Below are 23,238 nucleotides of genomic sequence, written 5' to 3' on the forward strand. Positions count from 1 at the left end.
CTGATTATAAAATAATATCCCCTTCTTTAAAAGGTTTGTCCTTAACAAACTAATTTACCAAAACCTAACCTGCTAAGACTTTTTATGAGCCTGATCAATGTAGGGAAAGGAAATACCCAACTTCAGCCACTTCCATCCATCCTATCTCAATTGGGGGTTGGAGGCTAATTGAAAAGCATTTGTGAATTTCACAGCTGAGAGGCACAGACTCATTAAAAGACTGAGATATAATCACCTGACTATAAAACGCTTTCCCTCTCCAGATACCTTGCCACTACACCACTAAAGGTCAATTTACAGGAGTAACTTCACCTAGTACATCATGTCCTGCTTTTCTGTGGGTGTATGTATGTGTGTGTGTTGTTGAGGATCAAACCCAGGGTCTTATACATGCTAGGCAAGCACTCTGTATCACTGAGCTACATCCCAGTACCATGTTCTAATTTCTTCAAAAAAATTATAAAGCAAGCAAAAAGCAAAAATCACCATTTAAGATAGTGTAAGCAAGCACTAAACCAGATTCAGATTGACAAATATACTGAAATTATCAGAATATGAATTTAAAACAACTATGATTAAAATGCTAAGGGCACTTATAGGAAAAAAAATCTAGACAACATATAAGCTAAAGTATAATGTAAGCAAAGAAATGGAAAAGAAAAGAACCTAAGAAGAATCAAAAATGTTAGGGCTCAATCCACTGTAACAAAAATGATGAATGACTTCAGTGGGCTCATTAATAGACTAGATATAACTGAGGAAATAATCCCTGACCTGGACAATATCTTGAAATAAATCTCCCAAACTGAAAAGCAAAGAGAAAAAAGAATGGGGGAGGGGGGACCCTAGAACATAACATCCAAGAACAGTGTCACAACTACAAAAGGTGTGACATACACATAATGAGAATTCAGAAAAGAGAAGAATAAGAGAAGAACCAAAAAATTTTAAAGCAATAAGATCTGTGAATTTCCCCAAATTAATGTCAGACAGCAAATCAAAGAAACAGGAAGCTCAAAATACATCAGACAGGATAAATTTCCACAACTACAGTGAGGTATATTACATATAAATTTCAGAACATAAAAAATAAGAAAAAAAATCTTGAAAGAAGTCAGAGGAAGAAAATACCTTACCAGCAAAGAAGGAAAGAAATTAATTATAACTGACATCTCCTTAGCCACCATGCAAGTAAAATATTTAAAGTATTGAGGGGGTCAAATGAGAATTCTGAATTTTATGAAAGTAGCTTTCAAAAATGAAGAAGAAATAAAGGTATTCTCAAATGACAAAACTAAGGAAATTTGTTGTAGACCTGCAACAAGGTTAAACAGTTCTTCAGAAAGAGAAGAATATTATATAGACCAGAAACTCAAATCTACATAAAGAAAGGAAGATAATTTAAAAAGAAATTAGAGAAGATAAAGGAAGAACCTTCATGTTTTCTTAGTTATACTTCATCAGATATATAATAATTTATTGAAAATAATAGTAGCAACAATGTATTTGATAATATACACATATGTGTAAGTAAAATGAATGCAATGATTTAAGGAACAAGTGAGAAGAATTAATATTTTTGTTACTATAAGGTCCTTGCGCTGCTTGTAAAGTGGTATGGTGTTATTGGAAAATAGACTCAGATTACTTGTAAATATACATCCCAAACTCCAGGGCAACCATGCAAAATTGTTAAAAAAAAAAAAAGTGTAACTAATAAGCTAAACAAGGAGAGACAACAGAATCACATGAAATGCTTAATTAAAAGAATCTAAAGAAATAAGAATTCAGAATTCATAAGTAGTAAAATAATAAAAAAAAATTATGGACAACTTAAAGTTCTTTATATAGAGGAATGACTAAATTATGAGACTATGGAACACTCAGCTATAAATCTATATATACTGACATATTAAGAACATCCAGATATTTTAAGTGAAAAGTATGTTTCCAACAGTACTAGAAATCTCTTCTATACCATCATTTTAAAAGATGATAGAGAAGACAGACTATAGAGATGCATATCAAATTGACAGCAACAGTTCTTTCTGGAAAAGAATGAGATTCAGACGAAAGGAAAGTGGGTATGTAACTGTATTATATAAGTTTTTTTCCCTACATATACATTGCAATAAGAATCTCTAGATACATCATTTATACAAATCTTTCCTAGAAGAAAAAATTGAAGCAAAAAAGGAAGAATATCATGGTTTCCATAAAATCCATAAAGTGGCTACTAGTTTATCTCATTCACTACCTGAGAGAATTTCAAGCAAATCACTTCAAATAGAAGCTTGAGATCACCATCAACAGCTTTAATTTATAATTTAAATTAATGACTAATTTGATTTACAACTGAACTTTTACAGGTAGTTTAGACTGACCTGTAAACTACTTCAAGGATCAAATAGAATTTGAGAGCTCCAAGGAATTTTAGAGACCATCCAGATCTGCCCCTCACTTTACACATGAGGAAACTGAGACCAAAGAGCCTTGTCTGTTTTAGATAACTAATTACACCACCAGTGTGTTAAAAGAGGAAAGAACTCAACCCCCTTGCTCTTAGTCCAGGCATCTAGTAAATGTAATTTATCTCATTCCAAGTATTCTGTAAATATCATTTGTGCTTCCCAAGAGGTTACTGAAAATTTTCATTTTCCAATCCCATTTCCAAATCATCTGATTAAAAAGAACTTCACAGTTATGAGCTAAATCCAGTAAAGAATTAATAGAATTCAGCATAGTCAAGGAATTTGGAAACTTTTCCTCATCCAATGATCATGCTTTAAAAAAATAAAAGAAAAGAACTTAAGTAACTTGCTCTATCCAATGAGTCAGACACTGAGTTGACAGTGGAACCCAGCTGTCCTGACCCCAGGATATTATTCTTCTGTATTTTACCATCATTTTACAGAAAGATCCCCCACAGGCTAACAAGATGATTTGGGGCAAGTCATTAAACTCTTGTAAAACAAATTTCTTTAAATATTAAAGGAACAGGGTGTCTATTAGGTGAGCTCTGAAGTTTCTTGCCCCTTACCATGAGTCTAAACTTTTTAAAAGTGGGATTCAATATGCATTAGATACTGGGTCCCAAAGGCAAAATAAAATACTACAGCCCAACTCTAAAAGCAATTTAAAAGAGCTAAATAAAAGAAAATATAACAAAGCAACAGAAAAGAGTAAAGTTCAGGAACTTCTCAGAAGGACCCAAACCCAGAGAAGTGCAACTAACTATCAAATCTGTGGTTTTAGATTCAGCAAAGTCCTCTGGTCATTATTAAAAAGCACAAAACGGCCACGTGCTACAATTAAACAACCAGCACAGGATTTCTAAGAAACACACTTTTCATGAGCATCTAGCTTTCAACTCTTGATATTCTTTCTCCTTGATGTCCTGAGCATACATCTATTATATCTGTATAACTAAATAACAAACTACGTAAATCACATTATTAAAGCCAAGAATTTGGTTTTCTTTAAAATAATATTAAATGATGATAACAATGATTAAATTGTTAAATAAACAATAAGATCTAAGTCTGATTCTAATACATTTGAGGATTTAATAACATGATTATAGTCCTGTTCATAATATACCTCTAGGTTCATATTTGCCATTGAGCAGCACTTATTATCATATATATAGTTAATACCATTATTCAGTTGTTTTCAGGCAATCTCATATATATTCTACAGCCACTGAAACCTCAGCACAAATAATTGTAAGAAGGTGCCTTTACAAATTCCCTTCATGCTACAATATTTTTTCTATAGTTAATCACAGTTTTTCCTTCATATAAATATATCTAATCCTTTCCTGACATAATACATTTTTCTTTCTCTTTGTGGCCTAGATAATGTACCTATTTAAACACAGCATGATACTTCATTAAACAATAATGGACAACAATGCTTATGATTCTGATAAAGTAACTTGGGTTTCATCCCCACACCTGCAAACCTTTCATTTATCCCACCATTTATCTATTTGAACTGAGTTTTATCCTTTGAGCTTCTTAGTGGATTTTTGTAAATTCTACATTGAGACAGTTTTGGAATAAGATGTGTTTTTAGTAGGTAAAAGATAAATTTTGGCAAAATCAATAGTTTGGAGAAATACTTGCCTAACCAGGTACCCACAAGTATCCTGGGGTGGGGAGGCAGGTATGGCTAGACACAGAACATTTGTGGCAAGACTAGAGGAAAAGATTGGTCACCGGTAAGGGTCTCTGTCCTTCTTCCCAAGTTGACAGGAGTACAGAAAAAGAGGAGACGAAAAGTAGCCATAGGTAGATTTGGAGGACCCAACAACTAAAGAGATCTGTGCTCTACTTCCCAGATGAGGACTTAAAACAGAAAGGCTGGTAGGAAAGTTCTCCATCACCATGCCAGCAAGATTCTCTAGGAGTAAAGGAGAAAAAGTCACCAATGTGCCTAGGCAATGAGGACCTCGTTATCATTTATGGTTTGGATATTAGGTGTCCCCCACAAGCTCATGTGTGAGGCAATGCAAGAGATTTAGAGGTGAAATTATTAGGTTATGGGAGCCTTAACCCAATCAGTGAATTAATTCCCTGATAGGGACTAGCTGGATGGTAACTGGAGGAGGTGGGTCATTGGGGTTATGCCTTTGGGATACACATTTTATATCTTCCCTGTGGAGACTCTGCTTCCTGATCATGTAAGTCACTTTTCTTCACCACACTCTTCTGCATGATGTTCTGCCTCACCTCAAGTCCTGAGTAATGGAGCTGGCTGTCTATGGACTGAGATCTCTGAAACTGTGAGCTACCAAATAAACTCTTCCTCCTCTAAAATAGTTAGCAGCAAAAAAGCTAACTAAAATACTACCCACAGACTGTCTCAGAATTTTAGGACTGCCTGACTCTGTGACCATGGGCCACTGAAAAGGCTAAGAGGGAGCTGGCACCTGGGAAGGATACCTGTTATCTTAGCATTTCCTGTCAGTACTTGTATACTGAGGAGGCCAGAAGCTGCAATAAGACCATGAACATAACAGTGAATTCAATGGTAATAGAGGGCAAAGCCCAAAAGGTGGAATGCAAGTCACATCTCAGCAGGCCAAGAGTCAGAAGAGGGTGACTATAAACCAAACTGTTCCTCCCACAGCACCATGCTACACAAAAGTTCCCTGCAACCCAGGTGACACCAGTTAAAAGGGAAATAAAATATAAATACAAAAATAATAAATACAAGTACAAATATTTGTATAAATATTTATATGTGTATAAGTTAAGGAGTCAAAACCTAATTAGAGAAAATAAAAACTTATGTATCCTTTCTGCAATTTCCAGTCTGGGCTGGGGATAAGAGGTCAGGTTGGCAGTGTGGGTATGTGCACATCTAACAAAGCCTGTGTCACTCATGTGTTCATGATGTGATCCCTCTGTAACCTTGCAACCTGGGTTCAATAATAACCTTTCCACAGCCTTCTCAATATGGAAGCCAAGAAACCTTAGTCCTTGATAGAGCAGGGCTCCAACTGCACATCATCACCCACTGCTAATCATCTGCTCCCCTATCTGCACTTCAGAGGGTGACCTATTACTTGACTCCAGACAATCTCAGCCTAGCCCAACCAGCAAAGTTCTCTGCTAGTTAGTGGCCAAACCACGACTTCTCCAATGAGATCTTTAAGTATGTCCTTCCATGGATACTCTCTCAGCCCTAGGACACCAAAGAGAGTTTCCTTATAACTTATGGTTACACTTTATCATAATAATTTTTATGTTAAATTTCACTTGCTTAATTTATTGGATAGTTCCTGTCTCCTGATTGGACCAGGAATGCCACATTCACCTAATCTCAAAATCTAAGTCCATCAATATTTCCACTTTCTGCACTGATGCTTTCCTTAAGAACTACCATGTCTTTTCTATTCCTGGACCATTCTCAACCCCTAATGTCTCTTGTGCATACAGAAGATTTTGGGCAACCTCAGATCTACTCTAAAAACCCTTCTTAAGAACACCATTTAATTTGTCATTTCAAGAACACTTACAGGTTCTTTCATTTCTGTCAGATTAAGGATAAACTCCTTCCCCCAAATGTTAAGGGCCTTCATGATCTGGCCTCCCCTGTGTTTAATCCATCCCTGCTCTTAGCCTCTGATAGAATCATGTAGCATCCCAACCTCACAGGCCTAATCACATTGCTGTGTCTGTGTTCATGCTCATTTCCCGTCTTTGCCCACTCAACCCAGAGGGTTCTAGAGTCATTTTAAAAGTCACTAGTCAGACTAAGCCCAGTGGTGTTACACACCTTTAATGCCAGTAACTTGGGAAACTGAAGCAAGAGGCCAGCCTCAACAACTTAGTGAGACCCTGACTCAAAAATAAAAAATAAAAAGGACTGGGGATGTAGCTCAGTGGTGAAGCACTCCTGGTTTCTATTCCCAGTACCAAAATAAATAAGTGAAAATAAAAATAAAAATGAATAAAAGTCTCTAGTCTACAAGTCCTTTGGGGGTAATTCTTCCTATACTTTTGTCTATTATATCCTTACCACATAATTAACATCTTCTTATATCCTGTTTTAGTTTCCTATAGCCTCCAGGCTTAACCCTATGACACTTTCTCACAAATTTACGTGTTCATAATGTACTACTCTGACTTATTTTTAACTGTGCTTTACATTTCTTATGTAACTCTTACAGACCTTTGCAAAGTATTAAGCTAATGTTCAATGATGGGAAAATCAGACTAAGTTAAATGATTTTAATTAAAAGTAACAGTTAACATACAGAGCCATGACTAAGCTATGTAAAACCTTTCTACAGATTAGAAAAAGACAGATGAAGTTGCACACCCAGTTACATGTCATGGCAAATGGTGTCCAGGGAGGATTTCATTTTGACCCCATGCAACTGTACATAGAAGCAGTAGATGCAGAAGTACAACACTGACTTTAACAAGTGTCAATTGTATTACAAAAAATTTTAAAAGTGATTGTCTCACATTTTCCTTTGGAATTTTTCTCTACCACATATCATTCTAACCCAAGACAATGTCTCATAGGTTGAGCATTAAATTAGTTATATAGCAGAACTTGTGCTGTAGTAACTATTGTGGTGGAAGTTCCATTCATGGCCAATATTAACTAAAGATCTAACTGTGCTAGGCCCTGAGCTAAGTTGAGAGATATAAATAGGATACCTGATTCATGATGCTTATAGCTTAGAGAAATGCTCCATATTTAGAAGGATGTCATTTTTTCTTTTTTTTAATTAGTGGATTTTAATTATATAGAATAATGGGTCTCACTGTAGCATACTTGTACATGCATATAACATATTCTGATCATATCCTTCCCCTTCCCCATTACCCTTCCCTTCCCATTCTGCCTGATCCCTTTTTTGTTCTCTAATAGTCTCCTAGAAAAAAATATCATTTCTAAACATTATACTTACTGATAAACTTGTTTTGCATAGTCTCCAACAGAGCTTGGTGAGCATCTTCAGCTTGTAAAGCGTGTGAACATTCTCTAGCCAGTATGGTGCGCACAAGATGCTCTCCACATCCTGGAAAGTCCAAGGAAACGAACACAGTTAAGGAAAAGTAGTATTGAACACCCTGCTTGTCTCACTAGCACTAAAACCTTGTGCACCACTTAAGAAGTAGTTATGTTGCAGAATAACTGAGGGATGAAATGACATCTATGAGCAATCTGGTAATTTCAGTAATGAGAATCAGCAGAAACTGAAGAAACACATGACTGTGTAATTTCAGAAGAAAACAAAGGAAATTGTAAGGAAAACCCTTCCCATAGGAATAATTTGCTTAATACAGGAATGCAAATTTTCCATCTAGAAATTTCCTAGAGTTTTGTCTCATTCCCACTATTGGGTGACTACAAATGATCCTATTTTATATATTTCTTTATTTGTTTGCATTCAGTTGGCCTTTGTCTCATAGTCAGTAAATGGTCACTATGGCCATCAGCCATTTTCCCTCTAAAACCCCACTTGCCAGGGTATAGGGGAGAAATCTAGGCAGCTGGGGTAGTCTGACTCCCACACCCACCTACTTTTCACTGCAATGCTATCACACATCAACAGCGATAGAGAAGATGTAATAGAAGAGCACTTTTCTCACTTTCTTACAGTGATTTACATTGCTTTCCAGGGTTCTCTCTGTACTTCTAAAGAAAAAAAGTACATTTTAATCCTGAGATGAATTTGGACCATTCAGACACCTAAGTAAGGGCAGATATAGGGCTGGTTGGGGGACTGGCGGATGCTGCCTAGAATTCCATTACAGTTTCTATCTGTTAAAGTAGAGACAAAAGAACTTTAATTTATAGATTGAGTTCTAATTAAAGATTTATGAAAAAAGAGCCTTTCTTACTCCTAAAAATACAAACTTTTAAAAGTTTACTTTGAAAAACACTGGGGGAGCAAGATTTTTTTAAAAATACTGAACACCACTTGGAAGACACATCTTACATACAAAATTTCACTAATTAAAATATCAGTGTTCTCTTACTCAAACAAGAGCAGAAGATGCAATAAGATCTTTACAAAGTTTTTTTTCTTTTAAAGTGTTTTTCCATTAAAAATGATTCCTGTCCAAACTATTGTGTTAGTGTATTAGAAAAATAAATCCTCCACTAATTCACCTAACAAGGGCAACAAATGATCTGAGCATGAAGGAAGACTATAATAGAACTATATCTCAACTCTATCTTTTAAAAAAAATCACAGTAAAAGAAAGAGTATTTCCAAGATCCACTCAGATTTCCAAATTGGACCAGGGACAATGTATCTAACCCACTGATCTGCACATATGTGCCACCACCCCCTGACACGCGCACACACACACACACACACACACACACACACTAATGTAAGTGAGGGAGGGGGTCTTACCAATCAAAAAGAAATGCACACTAAGATTGTTAAATGATGCAATCTCTTTTTAAAAAATGGCTAAAAATTATTAATTTCATAAATAAAACAAACTGATATGATACTTAGTTCTGTCTTTAGAGAGGATGTATTGTGATGGACTTTAGGCACCAACAACAGATCTCCCTAAGAAATATTATCTGTAATTGTTAAGCCTTTCATTTCAAGTTTTCTTTTCATATATACACCTCTACTCTCCTTCTCTTCCTTTATCCCCTTCCCTATATATACACACACAAATGCACACGTGTGCATATTATGCATAAACACCACATATACTCATTGCCAAAAATACCAACAATTCATAAAAGTGCAAAGGTTTTTTAAAAATCATCTGATATTTTGCCAGAAAAAAAATGCCTGCATTTTTTGATAAAAGTGTAAATGCAAACATACTTAAATATCTAAATATTTCTTTGTGAATATGTACATTATATGAAGATCTAATATGTAATTTAATATATAACTATGAGTAAGAAATAGCAATTGCAATTTTGTTAATTTTTCCAATATTATTTTTATAAGCAAGAAAAAGATGACAATAAAGCTAACAGAAAAAAAAAAACCATGTTTGACACTTAACTATGTAGAGATATTGTGCTAAGCTCATGAAACTCCACAAATTTTAATTCCCTTTGTGCACATATTTGATGTTGAATAGTGAAATGTTATACTTTAAGACAATAATAATTGTTAGGAAATTGGAATATTATAAGTTAAATGAATGTTCAGAAGGTTATGTACACATGCCTCAAGTCAAACAGCTAAACCACATGAAGTTAACATTACATAAAATTACACAATGTGTGTCATGGAGACACTTTTCCCCTGTTGTTATACAGGAATATATAGAGTTTTCCAATTATTGACTTTTACTAAGAAAATCTTAAAATTATGACTTATGTTCTCTGAAATATATTACTTTTAACATAACAGCCAAGATACCAAAAGTTTGTTCTCCTACAGATTTCAAGCAAAGAAAATGACTTCTGTGGTTTTAAACCCACAAAATTCCAAAGTTTGTTAAAATATGTTAACAAAGAGTTGAAGTGTAACTCAAAGACAAATAATTACATTCTTTATTCACAGATATTAGAAATTTTTCATTACATCCTCTTTTGTCTTTATTTATATAGAGTGAAGTATGTTTATATTCTTAGATACTAGCAGGAAACATGGATTATACATGTGACAAAGACCTGACAACAAATCTAGAGAAAAAGTGATGAATACCAAATTCTTAAAGAACTTAGAAAAGTACACAATTGTTAGAATGACAAACTAATGTATTGACACAGACAGCAAATTCATAACTTGTGTTTTTAAAAACCTTAGTTATCTTGGAGAATGTTATAGAACCGATTGACCATTCTGAAAACTGTTAAATGAAAGAAAATAATCAAGCATTTCTCTGTCCTTCCTATAGGAACTACATAGCCAGGTAACCAAAGAGTTTACAAAAGAAAATTTTCTCTACAGAAGTATCCCAGGTAATACATGAAGCAGAAATCAACAGAATTAGAATATAAGTATTTGTAACCTGTAATGTAATAGTTTATATAGGCAACAAATATTAATGACTGCTAATACTATAAAAAGATACAAACTGGCATTATGTGTCTACATAATTGAACCTGTATAGTCTTGTCCACAACAATTATACTCGAATCTGAACAAGTCTCTAAATTGAAGTACTAATTTCCAAAAATAAAGAGCATCTGAAAATCTCCCACAGATAACATCATATTTAATGATTTGTTTCTTCCTAAGATCAGAAACAGGGCAATGCCACCTGCTTCATCACTTCTCTTCAACAATACACTTAAGATTGGAGCCACTGTAGTAAGCCAAAAAAATAAATAAAAGTCATAAAGATTAAAAGGAAGAAATAAAACAGTTCCTATTTGCAGATGATATAATTGTTTACATAGGAAATCCTAGGAAATCTACAGAATAACTACTAGAGGTATTTCTCCACATTCTTTCTATCTGGCTAGTAGTCTAGGACAAAGGTTGGCTATGGACACTTGTCTGGTACTTGTCAGTCTCCAAAATGTGTGTCTGACCTTCATTTCTTCCCTATGCATTCATTCACCAGTCTGTTATTGAGCTCCTACTCTATACTAGAGTAATTGGCAGGCATGTTTATTTCTAACAGGTTTAATGTGACAACTTTAATGTGACAGTCTTGAATTCACAATATTTTCTCTTAAGACAAAACAGGAAGGGGAGAAGCAGGATCTGCATGTGGATGTGGTCCATTCGCTTTACTGGTATCTGGAAGGCATGAGTTGGTAATAGCAAATGTGAACAGAAACCATGGGGCTTTACCTCACCTGACCTTCACCAGGAATTGTCTTTCTACTTCAGCTCTAATGACAGAACCTTCAAATTAAGACATTTAAATATAGGTAATGGAACAGCTCAGTAAAATCATAATGTCGAATTATGTTTAGGTCTAAATGGTAAAAATAATAAACTAAAAAGCTTTTGTAATAAGGATAGAGAAACATAAAAATTAGCAACCTTTGGCTAACATTTATCTTCATTAATCATTTTCAATCTTTTTTATCTTTATTTCATGTCATAGTAACATCAGTGGTTACATCAGTCACACTATTACAAAATAAAAATCAAAAGGAAGGTCCTAATGTGTCAAGATTTTAATTTAGTGTTGAAATGGTTAAGAAGTATGATATAATTCCTCCATAGGACCTCAAAATGAGATTAGAATTTTAAAGAATAATTCATAATCTCACAGATCTTTCTTTCCCTTGGCAGACTATTTCTTCTACAAACCACTCTAACCTCAATTCTGAGAGCCCCAAAGGGGAAAATAGTGAAGTTGCATTCATAGGAGAGAACAATCCACATTCCCAGGTGGCTGCACACAAGAGCTCAGGATCAGCAGCAACAAAAGACCACATTCAGTAAGTACCACTGGCACACCACACGTCTCCAAGGATCACTGATGATTTTGAAGTATTTATGTCATCTTATAAATGCTGCCATTCACTCTCACTGTGGCTAGCGGGCATCTGAAAACTCTTTCAACACATCCCCTGTTAGAAGTCCATTGGGACAGATAAGTAATGAAGAAAGGCCTTTCCAAATTTAAAAGGAAACATTTGGTACTTCAGTTTCCAGTATTGCAACATCTCTTTTTCAACAAAGGAATTTATTACACAGTACGTCACCTTTTCCCTGTCAGAGGATTTACTGCCAATTTTGGAGTTGGGTTACTTCTGGTTTTCAAGCCTGTCTTGTGAAATTAAAGAGAGGGTTGCCTTAAAAGTGATAGAACACACATGATTTCAGTCTTCACAGTGTGTCCCCATGGTTATCAAACCTGGAACCTATTATGTACAAGAGGAAAACATAAAGAGTTTTATAAAGAGATAGAGTAAGTGGTGAAGATGTCTAATATAGTCAAGTCCAAAGGTTAGAGCTCACCAACACACATTTAGTGTTTCTCAAAAACATAGTATTATATCAAAAACAACTCCGGCTTTTCCATTTTTTCTTATTTTGAGAAATAATAACCAAAAAACAAACAATTTTATAATTACTACCTAGAGGTATCATCTCTTAAAAACTAGGATGTGATTAAGATATACTTCAGAATTTCATAATTACTTATAATATAAAAATAGATTGGTTATAATTTAACATAAAAATACCTGAATCTCAGTACTGGCCACATAGCACATATATTAAATATTTGATGTTGGTTCATTTTTATCATGATTGCCAATTTTTTTGAGAGGGTGTAACCAAACTACAAAAGTTTTCACTGTCCAAACAAGTATCAACATGAATGGGAAATTTTTCAGTTTTGTGAATGCAATATTTTCACAGATTAGAATTTATTTCAAAGAAACTAAAACATACCAAAAAAAACAAATTCAACAAAAGTAAGTTGTGAAAACCCTTCATCTAATCCTTCAGGTCAGAGAAAGTCTGTGGTTACCACACAGTACTGCCCTCCTCCCAAGTCTTGAGCCACTCCTTTCCTTTTCTTTATCAACATTGGAATTTGCCCAAAATTCATTTTGAGAGCCAACACAATTAATGAAAGGGTATTGTTTTCTGTTCTTGATTAATTAAATTTAGTTATCTAAATTACAATATTGTAATTAGAGCATTAGGGACAAATGGACAAAGGCAGATTTAAAAAACAGAGACAACCTCCCCCAGTAGACATGTATTCTTTTTTTTTTTTTTTTAATAGGAAAATAAAGTTTATTTTAGGGTGGTCAGAAAAGCTTTTTGGTTGCTTTTCTAGATTTTTTTTAAATTTATTTTTATTGTAAACAAATGGGATACATCTTGTTTCTCTATTAGTACATGAAGTAGAGGCATACCATTTGTGTAATCATACATTTACATAGGGTAATATTTTTTGACTCATTGTTATTTTTTTCCTTCCCCCCCACTCCTCCCACCCCTCTTTTCCCTCTATACAGTCCTTCCTTCCTCCATTCGTACCCTACTTCCATCCCCCATTATGTGTCATCATCTGCTTATAAGCGAGATCATTCGTCCTTTGGTTTTTTTGAGATTCACTTATCTCACTTAGCATGATATTCTCCAATTTCATCTATTTGCCTGCAAATGCCATAATTTTATCATTATTTATGGCTGAGTAATATTCCATTGTATATATATACCACAGTTTCTTTATCCATTCATCAATTGAAGGGCATATCTAGGGTTGGTTCCACAATCTGGCTATTGTGACTTGAGCAGTTATGAACATTGATGTGTCTGTATCTCTGTAGTATGCTGATTTTAAGTCCTTTGGGTATAGACCAAGAAGTGGGATAGCTGGGTCAAATGGTGGGTCCATTCCAAGTTTTCTAAGGAATCTCCACACTGCTTTCCAGAGTGGCTGCACTAATTTGCAGCCCCACCAGCAACGTATCAGTGTACCTTTTTCCCCACATCCTTGCCAACACCTATTGTTGCTTGTATTCCATCTGGTCCTGGACTTTTCTTTGTTGGTAGGTTTTTGAAGACTACTTCTATTTCATTACTTGAAACTGATCTATTTAAATTGTGTATGTCCTCCTGGTTCAGTTTAGGTAATTCATGTCTCTAGAAACCTGTTAATGTCTTTGAGGTTTTCTATTTTGTTGGAGTAGAAATTTTCAAAATAGCTTCTAATGTTTTGTATTTCACTCATGTCTGTTGTGATAATTCCTTGTTCATTCCGAATTTTAGTAATTTGAGCTTTCTCTCTCCTTCTCTTTGTTAGTGTGGCTAAGGGTTTATCAATTTTGTTTATTTTTTCAAAGAACCAACTATTTATTTTGTCAACTTTTTCTATTGTTTCTTTTGTTTCAATTTCATTGATTTCAGCTCTGATTTTAACTTTTTCCTGTCTTCTACTACTTTTGGTGTTGCTCTGTTCTTCTTTTTCTAGGGCTTTGAGCTGTAGTGTTAGGTCGTTTATTTGTTGATTTTTTTCTTCTTTTATTGAATGCACTCCATGAAATAAATTTTTATCTATGATGGTGCCCCTAAATTTTTAACACTACTACTGCATTTTATTATAATTATTAATGCATATTAATTGTACAAATCAGTTTCACTGTGACATTTCTATGTATGCATTAATCATACTTTGATCGTGTCTACTCTTCCTTCTACCCTTTCTTGCCCTCTATTCTCTCCCCTTCAACCCAGTTCCTTCCCCTTCCCTAATAGTCCCTCTTCTACTTTCATCAGCAAACAAGAATGATTTGATTTCCTCCTTTGTATTACTTTTTTTTTTCTTCTCTTGCTTAATTATTCTGGTTAAAATTTCAAGTACTACATATTAAAGGGAAGAAAGTGGACACCCTTGACTTGTTCTTGATTTTAGAGGAAATGCTTTCATTCTTCCCCATTAGTATGATGATGGCTACAGATTTGTCACATGTAGACATTTTATGTTGAGGTATGATTCTTCTATACCTAATTGATTCAGGGTTCTTATCATGAAGGAATGTTGAATTTGACCAAAGTTCTTTGCTGCATTTATTGAGATGATCATGTGCCTTTTACCCTTGATTCTTTTTACCTCTCGTATTATATTTACTGACTTGTGTATGTTGAACCTTCTTTGCATCCTTGGAATAAAATCAACTTGATCAAGTTGTGTGAGCTTTGCAAAGTACAATTAAATTTGATTTGTATTTTATTAAAGATTTCTGCATCTATTTTCACCAAGAACACTAGTCTATAGTTTTGTTGTGTCATAATCTTATCAGCTTTTGGTGGCAAAGTAATACTACCTTTTAGAATGAGTTTAAAAAAGAGTCTTTCCATTTTTATTTTACAGAATATTTTGAGAAGCATTAATATTAGAGTTTTTCCTTGTAAGTGTGATAAAATTCAGCAGTGAACCTCTCCAGCCTGGGGCATTTCTTTGTTTATAGAATTTTTATTGCTACTTCAATCCCATTGCTTGTTATGATCTATTTAGGTTTTTAATATCCTCTTCATTCAATTTTGGTAGGCCATATGTTAAAAAAACTGCCTATTTCTTTTGATTTTCCAATTTATTGGTGTGAAGATTTTCAAAATATTCCTTAATAACTCAACAAATTTGTTAAGTGGTATCTATCATAATATCCCTTTTTTCATCTTTAATTTTATTTATTTAGGTTTTCCTTTTCCCTTTCTTTAGTTTAGTTTAGCTAAGGGTTTGTCGATTTAGTTTCTCTTTTTAAAGAACTGCCTCTATGTTCATTGATCCATTTACTGTTCTTTTAGTTTCTATTTCCTTTATTTCTGCTCTAAACTTTATTATCAATTTCCTTTTCCCGATTTCAGTTTTAGTTTGTTTCTTTTTTCATCTTTTAAGATCTTGAGATGCATCATTAGGTTCTTTATCTCTATTTCTCTCTCTCTCTCTCTCTCTCTCTCTCTCTCTCTCTCTTTCTTCCTCTCAAATGTAGCTATAAACTTCACTGAGTACTACTTTCACTATATCTCACAAGTTCTGATATGTTGCTTTCATTTTCATTTAATTCTAGAAATTTTTAAATTTCTCTTTTGATTTTTTCAACGAGTCACTGATCATTTCAGATCCTATAGTTCGATCTGCACATTTCTGCATAATTTCTGTATTATTGCTGTTGATTTCTAGTTTGATGGTTTGATTCCATTATAATCTGGTATCATGTATGGAATTATTTCAATTTTTTGTTAAGGCTTGCTTTATGACCTACTATAAAATCTATTTTGGAAAAAGTTCCATGTAATAATAAAAAATGTATATTCTACAATTATTAGACAGAATATACAGTAGATGTCTATTAAGTTCATTGATCTTAGTTCAATACAACTGACATTTCTTTAAAGATTTTTTGGGGGGTCTGGATTTTCTATCTAATGTTGATAACTGGAGTAATTAATAAATCCTATCTCTTTATATCCAGTAATACTTGTTCTACATAATTGAATGCTGCAAAGTGTAGTGCATACATATTTACAATTGTGATAAGAGTTGTTCCCTTAATTGGTATGTGTACTTACCTTGTCTTTTCTGATGAAGTTCAGCTTAATGTATGACCTTTCAGACATAAATACAGCTACTTTGCTATCATTTCCCATTTCCATCCCATCACTTTAAGTCTGTATTTGTCTTTGTTACTGATGTAAATATGTTGAAGCAGCATATTGTTAGGTCTTGTTTTTAATCCAATCAGTCAGTCTTCTTTTAATTGTAGAATTGAAACCACTAAAATTCAGGATTATTATTGAAAGGTATATACTTGTTCCTGCTATTTTGTTGCTTTTCTTTCTGGTGTTTTGGTTATTCTGTGTTCATTTAGAACTCCCTTGTTCATCTTAGAGGTTTGATGATTTAATATATTAGTAATGTTCAATTATTTTCAGATTCTCATTTACTTACCTACTATTTTACAGAGATTTGTTCTTTTCCATGTTCTCATAATTGTATTTATATTTCTTTCTTTTCAGGGTGCAGAATTCCTTTAAGTATCTTCTGTAATACTGATTTAATGGGTATGAATTCCCTTAATTTATGCGTATCTTGGATGTTCTTCATTTTAGTCTTTGATTTTGATGGATAACTTTGCTGGGTATAGTAATCTACATTGGCAACCATTGTCTCTCAGGACTTGAAATATTAATATATATCACATGCCCTCCAGACTTTGCAGTTGCTTTTGAGAAATGTGGTGTGATTCTAATGGGTTTGGCTTTAACTATGACTTGATACTTCTCATGGGCAATTTTAAGAGTCTCTCTTTGTTCTGTACTTTGGACAGATTATTCTATATCATAAAGAATTTCTTTTCTGATCATGTCTATTTGAGATCCTAAATGCCACTTGTACCTGGATATCAGTAACTTTCCCAAAGTTTGAGACATTTTCAGCTATTATTTCAGTGACTAGATTTCAATGCCTTTAGCATATTGCTCTCTTTCCTCATCTGTTCCAATTATATGTATGTATGATCTTTTAATAATATTCCATATATCTTTTTGTGTGTGTGTTTGGTGTTGGGGATTGAACTTAGAGCCTTATGCATATAAGGCAAGCACTCTACCAACTGAGCTATATCCCCAGCCCCCATACATCATATATGTTCTGTTCATTCTTATTTTCTTAACTACGGTTGGAATGTGATAATTCATCTACTTTATGTTCAAGCCCTGATATTCTTTCTTTCTTCCCCTTGTTGAGTCTACTAGTAAGATTTTCTACTGAATTATTTTTAATCTCCCCTATTTTTTAAGTTGAAGTATCCAGCAAGGTTTCTGGTGGGTCATGAGTGGAATAAGATGTAAGTCCTCTTAATTGGGCTGAGAGTATAGCTCAGCGGCAGATCATCCATTCAATGTGGTCAAAGCATTAGACTTTATAGAAAGCATAAAGCAAACAGACAGAGACAGCAACAAATTACAGAAGACTACTTGCTATGTTCAGTTGATGATCTTGCCAATCTTCTAACTAGATTCCTATACCTTTAAAGATTCCTATACCTTTACCACAGACAAGGAGAACCAGCTCTAGATGAGTCACTTAGAGCTTCAGTTTCCTCATTTGAAAAATTAGATTTTGCTTAATTGGTTTTAAATTCCTCACAAGATAAAATATTTATGCTTGGAAGTACTTTTACAACTTCAATAATTTTCTCATAAAAGTTATATAAAGAGTTGCAATGGGTAGACAACTTATGAGAAAGTTTTTTTTTTAATTGTTAATTAATGAGTATATTTAGATTAGATTGAACTACAGAATTATATACTATTTTTATTTTATTTGATCTCTCCTTCAATGTTTTCAAAATATATGTATTCTGCTTTCTCATTTTTTATTAGAGCTTTATAGTTGTACACAGTAGTTGGGTTCATCCTGATAAAAATACATATGTGGAAACTGATTTTGGTTGATGAGTCCTCTCTTTTTCCTTCCTCTTTTCCCTTCCATCCTTCCTCCCCTTTCCCATTCTCCTTCCTCCACTCTACTAGACTTCCTTTCACTCATTTATTAATTTTTATTTAATATGTTCTTTATATAATCTTTTCCTTCCCTCCCCCTTTCTACTATTTTACTCACTTCTACATATGAGAGAAAACATTTGAGTTTTGAGGAGAACTGAAATTTTTAGGGGAAAGAAGAAAGGTCATTGACTCTTTGCTTCACAATTAATTGAACAATTATTATATATGGGGCATTCACATTTCATTAGACTTTACAATCGACTTGTAGAGAAAGTATTATCATCTCTATTTTATAAATAAGAAAAGTGAGTTCTGAAAACTAAAATTCTAAGATTCATTTTTTGTGACTCCAAGAAATATGGATGTTCCACAGTAGTCAACTACTGTGTCATCAAGTAAATCAAGGAGAAACAAATGAAGAAAAGCTCAAAGCCTTTAAAATCTGAGTTCATGGTCAATATTAATAATTATCTATAGATAAGTAGTTCAACAGATCTGATCCTAACTTTTAAAATTATAGATAGTCCCCAATTTTGACCACAACATCCTAGAAAGATTAAGTCACCAAGCATATCCCAAAGGAGTAATGCTAAAATTGAGATTTCATTTAGACTCAAAGCCATGGTATGCATTTCAAAAAGCTGAGATTCGAGTGTGCAGCGAGCTCCGGCCCGCAAGCGGCTTCACGGACCAGGACAGGGCAGCCAGGGACTTCCCCAAGCAGCCCGGTCCCCTCTGGCGGGAGGCGCCTTTCAAGGCTACCTTCTCGGAGCAGACCACCCAGTGAGAGCCTTTCTACACAGAGCCAGCCACAAGTCCCCGAGCCAACGGAGAGCTCTGACCAGCAAGCTGCAACTGGGATCAGGGCAGGGCAGCCAGAGACGTCTCCAGATGGCCCTGCCCCCTCTGACTGCAGGCCTTTTCCACAGGGCGATCCAATGGCAGACTAGAGGGTGAGTGCATCTCCAGTCGCTCCAAAACCCAGGATTCAAGAAGAGTAGGCACTGAGAGACTCGGACTAAAATAGAGCCACAGGTGAGTCTCCCCTACTGGGTAAAGCTCAGCCTGGGTGGCAGGCCCGGATAGAGGTGGCTTATCAGAGTAGGGCAGGGCAGCTAGAGTCTTCCCCAGGCAGCCCTGCACACTCTGGCAGTGGGCTCCTCCCACACGGCCAGCAGCGTGGTGCAGGCCCCCCAGTGAGAGCCTTTCCACACAGAGTCAGCTCCTGGAACCAGTAGCAGGCTAGGGGCAGCTTTCTTCAGAAGCACTGCATTATCAAGTTCCTCCAAGACTTCAGGCTACTCAAGGCTAGGAGGTGATACACTGGAAATCTATAGGGACACTATAAGCCAATAGAGGAAATCTGCAATATCTCAGAGTCCCACTGACATCTGACCAATATGAGAAAAGAAGGGAAGAAAATGTCCCAAACAAACCTAGATACTATATCAATAAAACCCAATGACAGCATAGGAGAAGAAATGTCAGAAAGGGAGTTCAGAATGTACATAATTAAAAGAATCAGGGAAGCAAACGAGGAGATGAAAGAGCAAATGCAGGCATTGAAGGAGGAGATGAAAGAGCAAATGCAGGCATTAAGTGATCGCACCAATCAAAAGTTAAAAGACCAAATACAGGAAGCAAGAGATCATTTCAATAAAGAGTTAGAGATACTGGAAAAAAAAACAAACAGAAATCCTTGAAATGAAGGAAACAATAAACCAAGTTAAAAACTCCATAGAAAGCATAACCAATAGGATAGAACACCTGGAAGACAGAACCTCAGACATTGAAGAAAAAATATTTAATCTTGAAAACAAAGTTGGACAAACAGAGAAGATGGTAAGAAATCATGAACAGAATCTACAAGAATTATGGGATATCATGAAAAGGCCAAATTTAAGAATTACTGGGATTGAGGAAGGTTTAGAGAAACAAACCAAAGGAATGAACAATCTATTCAATGAAATAATATCAGAAAATTTCCCAAATCTAAAGAACGAAATGGAAAACCAAGTACAAGAGGCTTATAGGACCCCAAATATACAAAATTATAACAGACCCACACCAATGCACATTATTATGAAAATACCTAACATACAAAATAAAGACAGAATTTTAAAGGCTGTGAGAGAAAAGAATCAAATTACATTCAGGGGGAAACCAATAAGAATATCAGCAGATTTTTCAATCCAGACCCTAAAAGCTAGAAGGGCCTGGAACAACATTTACCACGCCCTGAAAGAAAACGGATGCCAACCAAGAATCTTATACCCAGCAAAACTTACTTTCAGATTTGACGATGAAATAAGATCCTTCCATGATAAACAAAAGCTAAAGGAATTTACAAAAAGAAGGCCGGCATTACAGAACATTCCCAGCAAAATATTCCATGAGGAAGAGATGAAAAACAATGATGCAAATCAGCAACAGGAGGAAGTAGCCTAAAGGAATGGCCAAATAAAGGAGAAACCAAATGACGTCAAAAAACAAAAATGAGTCAAATGACTGGGAATACAATCATATCACAATAATAACCCTGAATGTTAATGGCCTGAACTGTCAATCAAAAGACATAGACTGGCAGATTGGATTAAAAAGAAAAATCCAACAATATGCTGCCTGCAAGAGACTCATCTCATAGAAAGAGATACCCATAGACTAAAGGTGAAAGGATGGGAAAAAATATACCATGCACACGGACACAGCAAAAAAGCTGGAGAATCCATCCTCATTTCAGATAATGTGGACTTCAAGCCAAAACTAGTCAGAAGGGATAAAGAAGGACATTACATACTGCTTAAGGGAAGCATAAATCAGCAAGACATAACAATCATAAACATCTATGCCCCGAACATTGGCTCATCCACGTACGTCAAACAAATCCTTCTCAATTCCAGAAATCAAATAAACCACAACACAATAATACTAGGCGATTTTAATACACCTCTCTCACCACTGGATAGATCTTCCAAACAAAAATTGAATAAAGAAACCATAGATCTCAATGACACAATCAACAATTTAGACAAAACCGACATATATGGAATATACCATCCAACAAAGAACAAATACACTTTCTTCTCAGCAGCACATGCATCCTTCTCTAAAATAGATCATATTTTATGCCACAAATTTACTGTTAGCAAATACAAGAAGATAGAGATACTACCTTGTACTCTATCAGATCATAATGGATTGAAATTAGAAATAAATGACAGAATAAAAAAACAGAAACTTCTCCAATACCTGGAAATTAAATAATACACTATTATATGATGAATGGATAACAGAACACATCAGGAGGGAAATGAAAAAATTCTTAGAAATAAACGAGAACAAAGACACATCATATCAAAATCTCTGGGACACTATCAAAGCAGTACTTAGAGGAAGATTTATTTCATGGGGCGCATTCAAAAAAAGAAGTAGAAATCAACAAATAAACGACTTAACACTACAGCTCAAAGCCCTAGAAAAAGAAGAGCAGATCAATACCAAAAGTAGTAGAAGACAGGAAATAGTCAAACTCAGAGCCGAAATCAACGAAATTGAAACAAAAGAAACAATTGGAAAAATTAACAAAATAAATAGTTGGTTCTTTGAAAAAATAAACAAAATTGATAAACCCTTAGCCACACTAACAAAGAGAAGACGAGAGAAAACCCAAATCACTAAAATTTGGAATGAACAAGGAAACATCACAACAGACACGACTGAAATACAAAACATAATTAGAAGCTATTTTGAAAATCTATACTCCAACAAAACAGAAAACCTCAAAGACATCAACAAATTTCTAGAGGCATATGAATTACCTAAACTGAACGAGGAGGACATACACAACTTAAATAAATCAATTTCAAGCAATGAAAGAGAAGAGGTCATCAAAAGCCTACCAACAAAGAAAAGTCAGGGACCAGATGGGTTCTCAGCCAAGTTCTACAAAACCTTTAAAGAAGAGCTCATTCCAATACTCCTCAAACTATTCCATGAAATAGAAGAGGAGGGAACCCTCCCAAACTCATTCTATGAAGTGAATATCACCCTGATACCTAAACCAGACAGAGACACATCTAGGAAAGAAAATTTCAGACCAATATCCTTAATGAACATCGACGCAAAAATTCTAAACAAAATTTTAGCAAATCGCATACAAAAATATATTAAAAAGATAGTGCACCACGATCAAGTGGGTTTCATCCCAGGGATGCAAGGTTGGTTCAACATCCAGAAATCGATAAATGTCATTCACCATATCAACAGACTTAAAGTTAAGAATCAAATGATTATTTCAATAGATGCAGAAAAAGCATTTGATAAAATACAGCAACACTTCATGCTCAAAACACTAGAAAAAATTGGGGTAGTGGGAACATTCCTTAACATTGTAAAGGCCATCTACGCTAAGCCCATGGCCAATATCATTCTAAATGGTGAAAAACTGAAAGCATTCCCTCTAAAAACTGGAACAAGGCAGGGAGCCCCTCTTTCGTCACTTCTATTCAACATCGTCCTTGAAACTCTAGCCAGAGCAATTAGAAAAAGCAAAGAAATTAAAGAGATACGAATTGGAAAAGAAGAACTCAAACTATCCCTGTTCGCTGATGACATGATTATATATTTAGAGGAACCTGGAAATTCCACCAGAAAACTTTTAGAACTCATAAGTGAATTCAGTAAAGTAGCAGGTTACAAGATCAATGCTCATAAATCCAATGCATTTTTATACATAAGTGATGAATCTTCGGAAAGAGAAGTTAGGAAAACTACCCCATTCACAATAGCATCAAAAAAAATAAAATACTTGGGAATCAATCTCACAAAAGAGGTGAAAGACCTCTACA

At 34.7% G+C, this 23,238-nt stretch overlaps 1 protein-coding gene across 6 annotated transcripts in view; it reads right to left on the minus strand.

Moving 5' to 3' along the window:
• Positions 1–23,238, minus strand: part of Tasp1 (taspase 1) — a 319,195-nt gene that overhangs the window by 135,273 nt on the left and 160,684 nt on the right. For all 6 annotated transcript variants that reach the window (XR_007107125.1, XM_047540631.1, XM_047540628.1 and 3 more), the window contains one exon: positions 7,433–7,543. Coding sequence is in view for 5 of the 6 variants with exons in the window: in XM_047540631.1 (XP_047396587.1) it covers positions 7,433–7,543 (111 nt within the window). In the remaining variant the exon portion in view is untranslated. The remainder of the gene's footprint in view (positions 1–7,432; positions 7,544–23,238) is intronic.

Source organism: Sciurus carolinensis, chromosome 2 (genome assembly GCF_902686445.1).
Source record: "Sciurus carolinensis chromosome 2, mSciCar1.2, whole genome shotgun sequence".
Lineage (NCBI taxonomy): Eukaryota > Metazoa > Chordata > Mammalia > Rodentia > Sciuridae > Sciurus > Sciurus carolinensis.